The sequence below is a fragment of the Triticum dicoccoides genome, chromosome 5B (genome assembly GCF_002162155.2).
Source record: "Triticum dicoccoides isolate Atlit2015 ecotype Zavitan chromosome 5B, WEW_v2.0, whole genome shotgun sequence".
Classification (NCBI taxonomy): domain Eukaryota; kingdom Viridiplantae; phylum Streptophyta; class Magnoliopsida; order Poales; family Poaceae; genus Triticum; species Triticum dicoccoides.
Window position 1 is genome coordinate 554,152,191 of NC_041389.1, and position 6,727 is coordinate 554,158,917.

The 6,727-nt window shown below is 51.5% G+C and overlaps 1 protein-coding gene across 1 annotated transcript; it reads left to right on the forward strand.

Moving 5' to 3' along the window:
• Nucleotides 1–1,587: 1,587 nt before the first annotated feature.
• Nucleotides 1,588–6,069, forward strand: LOC119310062 (probable ubiquitin-conjugating enzyme E2 23). Its single transcript, XM_037585914.1, has 5 exons — nt 1,588–3,051; nt 3,158–3,283; nt 3,421–3,759; nt 3,850–3,922; nt 5,390–6,069. The coding sequence occupies exons 1-5, from the start codon at nt 1,588–1,590 to the stop codon at nt 6,067–6,069; spliced, it is 2,682 nt and encodes an 893-aa protein (XP_037441811.1).
• Nucleotides 6,070–6,727: the final 658 nt, after the last annotated feature.

Genomic DNA, 6,727 nt, shown 5'->3' on the forward strand with positions numbered 1-6,727 from the left:
GGCTCAACAGGTAAGGTGGCCTTAGGCCCAGGCGAACACACGAGAACAGGGGAGATAGAAGTAGCGAACCGGTACATGACCCCCTCGATTCACTTCGCGGTGGCAGCTGCTCGTAAATAAAGCCAACTCCAGATTCCCGATTTCTGAGATGGCCGAAACCGTCGCTCCGATTTTTTCTACGTGCGTGCCGCTCCGCTCCAGGAAGCCAGCTTCTTGGAGCTGGGCCGTTCGGGCTAGCTCCGCTCGCATATTTGCGGAAGCTGGGAGCCAGCGAGCTACCGAACAGACCCTTATACAGGGACTCTAGGCAAGTAGACTCGCTCATATGGACGTACTCGTCAATGAGATCACCGGGCACTCCATATGCAAGTATTCGGATGGCGGCAGTGCATTTCTGATAAGAGGAAAACCCAATCTTGCCAACGGCATCCTCTTTGCACTCGAAATAGTCATCATAGCCGACCACCCCCTCTCTAATACGGTTGAAAACATGCCTACTCATACGGAAACGGCGGCAGTCTGATGTTTGAACAACGGGTTTGTTGTATCAAAGTAGTCCTTCCAAAGAAGGAAATGCCCGCTCTCTCGATTGCGATTCAACGCCGGAAGATGGCCCGGAATGGAGCCACGGAACAATGGCCGCTGGCTGTTGAGGTGGTGATGGACCAACACGGCAACCAATATCTCCTCCTCGTCATCAGAGGACGAATCATCGGAGTCGCAAAGGAAATTGTGAAAAAAGAACTCGTCGGCGGAGTCCATTTTTGTACCTTGGCAAACTGTCGAACAGCTTGCGGGCGTTGGCGAAGGAGACAACCGACGAAGGGGTCGCGGCGCGCACGGACCAGCTGTTGTCCTGCCGGCGTCCGACGAGCGTGCCGGCTTCCGACGAGCGTGCCGGTGAGGATCTGGCCGGGCGGCGAGGCGACTTCTTGGTCGGGGGCGGCTGTGTGGTGGGGGGCGCGGGGGGGTGGGAAGCAGTCGGCTCCCGACGGCAAGACGGCGCTGGCGGGCGACGTGGGAGTGGGCGGCGTAGCTGGGCGGATTTGGAGGCCCCGGCAGCTGTTAGAGTCGCCGGCAAAAATGAACGGCGGCGTCGGCGACGGAGGAGAAGGGCGAGGGTTGCTGTTGGATAGGAGAGGACAATGTGACACAGACCAGCGGGCCCGGGGGAGGAGAGGACGAGCGTGCGCGTGTCCGCGCCGACGCAAATCCGGCTCAAAAATGGACCGGGAATGGATCGTCCGCGGACGAAAAGCGGACGCGCGTTCGTTTGGGTCGGCGTGTTGGGCCGCCTTTTCTGTCCGTGCCGACCCAGACGGACGGTGGCGGACGAAATAGGTCGCCCTTTGGAGTTGCTCTAACTCGGTAAACTCGGACGAAGGAAGCTCGCGGTGTATTCCTGCAAGGACTCGAATTCCCATCCTACCCGGAAACAAGTACTCTTATACTGTATGTATACAAATTTGATCACCTATAGCTATATAGTATATCTAGCGCGACGGCTATATACTACTAGCTCATTACACGATCGAAGAACCGCAAGATCGATATCTCATCGATCGAGAATAACAGCTTATTATTAAGATGGACGCCACCGAGGAGGCCTGCGTGAGATACACTAATCTATACTGGCTAGATCTTGTGAGCTCCAAATCGGCGCGTGGCAACGAGGAGAGGATCTTCGAGCGTGGCCTGGTGGTCCCGCTTAAAGCGGCCGACGCCGACTCGTTCATGACGCTCGGCATCAACGGCGCACTGGTGAGCATGAAGGGCCGTGACATGACAATCGTCGACAGGAGCTGCACGTACGTCGGCCAGATGGTCGTGTCGGGGTCGGACGTCGGCGGCCAGATGGGCGTCGTCGTCGGCGTCTCCACGACGCTTGATCTCCTCCAGCTCAACGTCCACGGCGAAGCAACAAAGACCATCCGTGGCGTGCGGCCGTCTGGCCTCCGGCGCGTTAGGGCTCTCAGCCTCGGCGACTACGTCGTGTCCGGGCAGTGGCTGGGCCGGGTGGTCCAGGTGTTCCTGGACGTCGACGTGGTGTTCGACGACGGTGCCGTCTGCAAGGTCACCGATGCGGAACCCAAGAAGCTACGAGCGGCCAACACGGTGGCTACTTTCCGCCCGCAGATGAACTGCGCCTTCTACTCCGGTGAGCAAGTCACCGGTGACCGTGGCGACCCCTCGGCCGTCTTCAGAGAGTCGCAATGGCTAGATGGCAGCTGGAAGCCGGAGCACGAAGTGGGCTCGGTCTCCAGGGTGGAGATGGTCGGCGTCCTTGTCTACTGGGTCGCGTCGGCGCACGGCGGCACCGACGAGCAAGTCCTCGAGATGTCTGCTCCTTCGGCCTACCAAAATCCCAACGACCTGACTTTCTTCTGCTCCTCGTCCGATTGCACCTGGGGGCTGGGCGACCGCTGCTTTCTCATTACAAAAACCGATGACGATACTTCCGATCATCACCACCAGGACGAGTCATTGCATGCACTACCCACCATGACCGTCTCCAGCACTCATACCATCGTCGACGTGCTGTGGCAGGACGGCACACGGCAGCATAGGGCACCGTCGATCTCACTCAACCCCTCCGAGTGCACGAATGAGCACGAGTTTTTTCCTGGGCAGTACGTGGTTGACAACGCCCCTGTCGATGTCACATTTGCTGTAGTTGGAGATGACGACGTCGTGAGTGCCACAGACGATGCATCGACGCGGCGCGTCGGGGTCGTGAGGAGCCTGAATTCCAATGATCACACGGTGCAGGTGTCGTGGATCAAGGCTAACAATGAGGCCGGCAACCTAAGCTTGGAGGTCGAGTGCGGTAGCACTACTGCAAGTGCATATGATCTGAGCAGGGATCCTGATCACTCCGTTTTCTATGGGGACATCGTCGTTCATCTGCTATCAAGCGTCGCTGGAAGTAGACCAGCAGTGGTAGTGCAGCAACCACAGGCCCCCGCCGATCTTTCATGGGTTGGACAAGTTGTTAACCTCTGTGTCGACGGCCACGTCCAAGTCAAGTGGGGTGATGGCACCACGTCAATGGTATGCATGCATGGATCTTTTGCCACTAGCTACTCGATCGAATTAATATATTACCCTTTGTCGGAAAAATAATAATGTACAATGTCTCTCTTATCTCTATTTTCAGGTATTACCCCATGAGATCAGTGTTGTCAACAAGGATAACTACACTCAACTGCAGGCTGAGATGGACAACTGGGCGGAGGAGGACGCCATCGTCGATGATCCTCAAGAATTGGGTGCTGCCAACGTGGTATCTATCTACTCCTACCTAGCTAGCTAGAAACATTATCTCATGTATCTCGATGCAAACCCCGTTAGTTATGTGCGCAATATCATGCATTAACGTACGCGGTAATCATGTGTCGTATATCTTATACCCGATTACAGCACAATGATCCAACAGATACTACAAGTGTCGAAGGCGATGACGGTTCTGTGGATGAACTAGATGGCCATGCAGCCGTGATCATGCAGAATTTGGCGCAGGCATCTGCGGGTAGCCACGAAGACCCTAGCGTTGGTGGCGCTGCGACAGAGTACAACATTGCTGATCTCGCAGCAAGAAGTGATGCCAGTGTCGATGCTAGTAACAGCGACACTGTGGAGGATGTGGTGAAGGTCACAGATGCCACTGGTGATGACGATCATCGTCCATTTAACTTGCCACATTTCGATGTAGTGCAGAGCCCTCCGGACGATCACCATTACCTTGACACCACGGACCAGGTAGGTGCACTAAGAGAAGTCATCCGCCTTAATTTTGCGCCTTTTAGCTTTGATGTAGTAGTGCTCTTTCTTTTGTCAAATGAACTGCAGGGCAGCACCGGCAAAAAGAGATGGGTCAAGACGGTGCAAAAAGAGTGGAAAATATTGGAGAATAGCTTACCAGGTACTATCTTGCAACGTGCATAAGGCCATAACTGTACGGTGTATCTACATTTAATTCCAACGGGATTTGGCTAAGTGATTCTAAAAATGGCAACTTTAAAATTTTTTTTCTCACCTACTTGTACCTTTTCTAGAGAAAAACGCAGGTCAATCGGCTGAAGTTGCACTAAATTCACTTCTTAGAAATATACTTGGATAAGAAAATCTCGGTCAGACTTAGTATTTGAAAATCCCATAAGCATATTTATGCCTCAATATATATGTTTCAATCTGACCGATGGTTACCCATAAAGTGTTTGAAAATAGAAGGAATAGAAGAGTGTTTGAAAATTAAACCCATTAAGAGGCGATAGAATGGTGGCCAACCAGCTATGCCATGTGACCCACTCAAAAACAAAAAAGCTATGCCATGTGACGTATGCTGGTTGATCACGGTGAGAAAGTATTTTTTTTAAAAAAAAATTAAAAGGTAGGGAGATATTTTTTTAGAGAAGTTTTCTAGGTTTTTTCGTTTTTCTTTTAAGATGGTTGTGATGTCTACAAGAATTTTTTCAAATTTTTTAACATGATGGTGAGGTGCGCATAGCTTTCTTTCAAGCGGCCCGCAATGACGGACCCCAACCACTAGTTAAACCCATTAAGCGTCGCCTGAAGGGCGGCCAACCAGCTATGCCACGTGACGTATGCTGGTTGGCCACGGTGAAAAAGCTTTTGAGATATTATTTTTAGATGAAGGTGAGGAATTTTTTTTCTTTTTAGATGGAGTTGATGACCGCATACATTTTTTAAATGGAGGGCTATGCAAAGTAGCACTCACTGGTAGGCTGCATTGGTGAGTTTTTCTTTTCTTTTTCACTTCTTTTTCTAGATGAAGGTGAGAATTTTTTTTAAAATGTTTTTCTAGATGAAGGCGAGGACTTTATGTTTTTTTAAATAAAACATGTGCACAACTTTCTCTCAAGCGGCGCCACAAGGTGACGCCCCAACCACTAGTAAACGACAAACCGTCGGTTGCTCCGATGAAGTGTGATTGCCTACCAATGGTTCAAAGCGGGAGCAAATTAAGTGTTTGGAGTCGTTTTTCATTTAGGTCGTGGTCGTGGTCACCGTACAAGGAACAGAAAAGTGTTTGAAAATAAGTGACAAATGGTCCAGATTCTGGTTGTTCAGACCAAGTGTGATGCCTACCAATGGTTCAAAGCCGGAGCAAAGTGTTTGGAATCGTTGTTCACTAAGGTCACGATCTTGTTTGTCTAGGTTAGTTTTTGGGTCGTCGTTAGAACATGTTTGTTGCTAATCTTTGTTAGTCATTATTCTTTGTTTTGTATCTTGATCTTTGTAAGTATATAAGACTTTGTATGACCTCTTCTCTTTCTATAAGATCACATGCAGTCCTTATGCATGGTTTGAAAAATAATAAATGGCAGATGGCGATGAACGAGATTGACATCGAAATTTGCATATGCAGATGGTATCTACGTTCGGGCATTCGAGGGACGCATGGACCTACTCCGGGTGGTAATGGTGGGTGCGAGCGGGACACCGTACCAGGACGGGCTCTTCTTCTTCGACATGCAGCTGCCGCCGTCCTACCCGGCCGTGCCGCCGCAGGTCTACTACCACTCGTTCGGCCTACACCTCAATCCAAACCTCTATCCCAGCGGTACGGTGTGCCTCAGCCTGCTCAACACCTTCGACGGAGAGGGCACGGAGGTCTGGTCGCCGGGGACGTCAAGCCTGCTCCAGGTCGTCGTCTCCCTTCAAGCGCTTGTCCTCAACGACCAACCCTACTATAACGAGGCCAGCCTTGAGGCGCTCATCGATACGCCGGAGGGCCACCGCAACGCGTTGCCCTACTGCGAGAACGCATTCCTGCTCAGCTCGCGGACCATGCTACACCTGGTGCGCCGACCGCCCCAGGGGTTCGAGGGGTTCGTGAAGGACCACTTCCGCCGGCGGGGGAGGTACGTGCTCAGGATGTGTGAGGCATACCTGAAAGGATGTGTGCCTGTTGAAGAGGGGGGCATGGAACTACCCTGCTCGGCCGGCTTCAACATCGCGCTTGCCAACGTGGTGCCAAGGCTCATGGCTGCCTTCACAAAGGTTGGCGACGAAGGGTCTGACCTCTCCAGCACAACCACCCAATAGATTGATTTTCATACAATACAATTAACTCATCTGGTGGCAGCGGCAGTACTATGTAACCTGAGCGTACTGTGTGTTTTAGTTCATTACTGTACTTATTTGTAGGGTTTTTTTTTGCGAGTGAGGATTTATTCTATTCATTACTTCTTGTTTGCATTCTCAAGAAAAATGCACACTGTGGGGGTGCAACCACTGCACTGATCAGTGGTTACCACCACCCGATATATATATTCTCGTGTGGTCTTCATTCTGAACCGAAACCTATACTCAATTACTGATATATGATCGGAGGGAGTAATACAAATTCAAAGTTTCCGAAATTTTTGAAACAATTTCTGGTATGATGTGCCCAGTATATCTGCAGTTTCATTAATAAATATTTTGACTTGATTACGGTAGTACGTATGCACATGGCGTTGCGGCACGGAGATGGCAAGCATGCAGCGGCGTACGAGATGACGGGACGAGTCCCACCAAACCAGGCAAGAGGGGGACGGGGAGCATGTTGGTGGGCCCTCGTTCGTGCGGCTACGCTTTTGGCGAGTCCATGTGGATAAACTTCGTCGAAGTGTCGGGTGACTGATGACCGGGGTCACGTGTTTCTGGCCTGCGTGTCAGTGTCTCCTTGTGCGTTGTGCATCGTCGTACCGTCATGCTACGG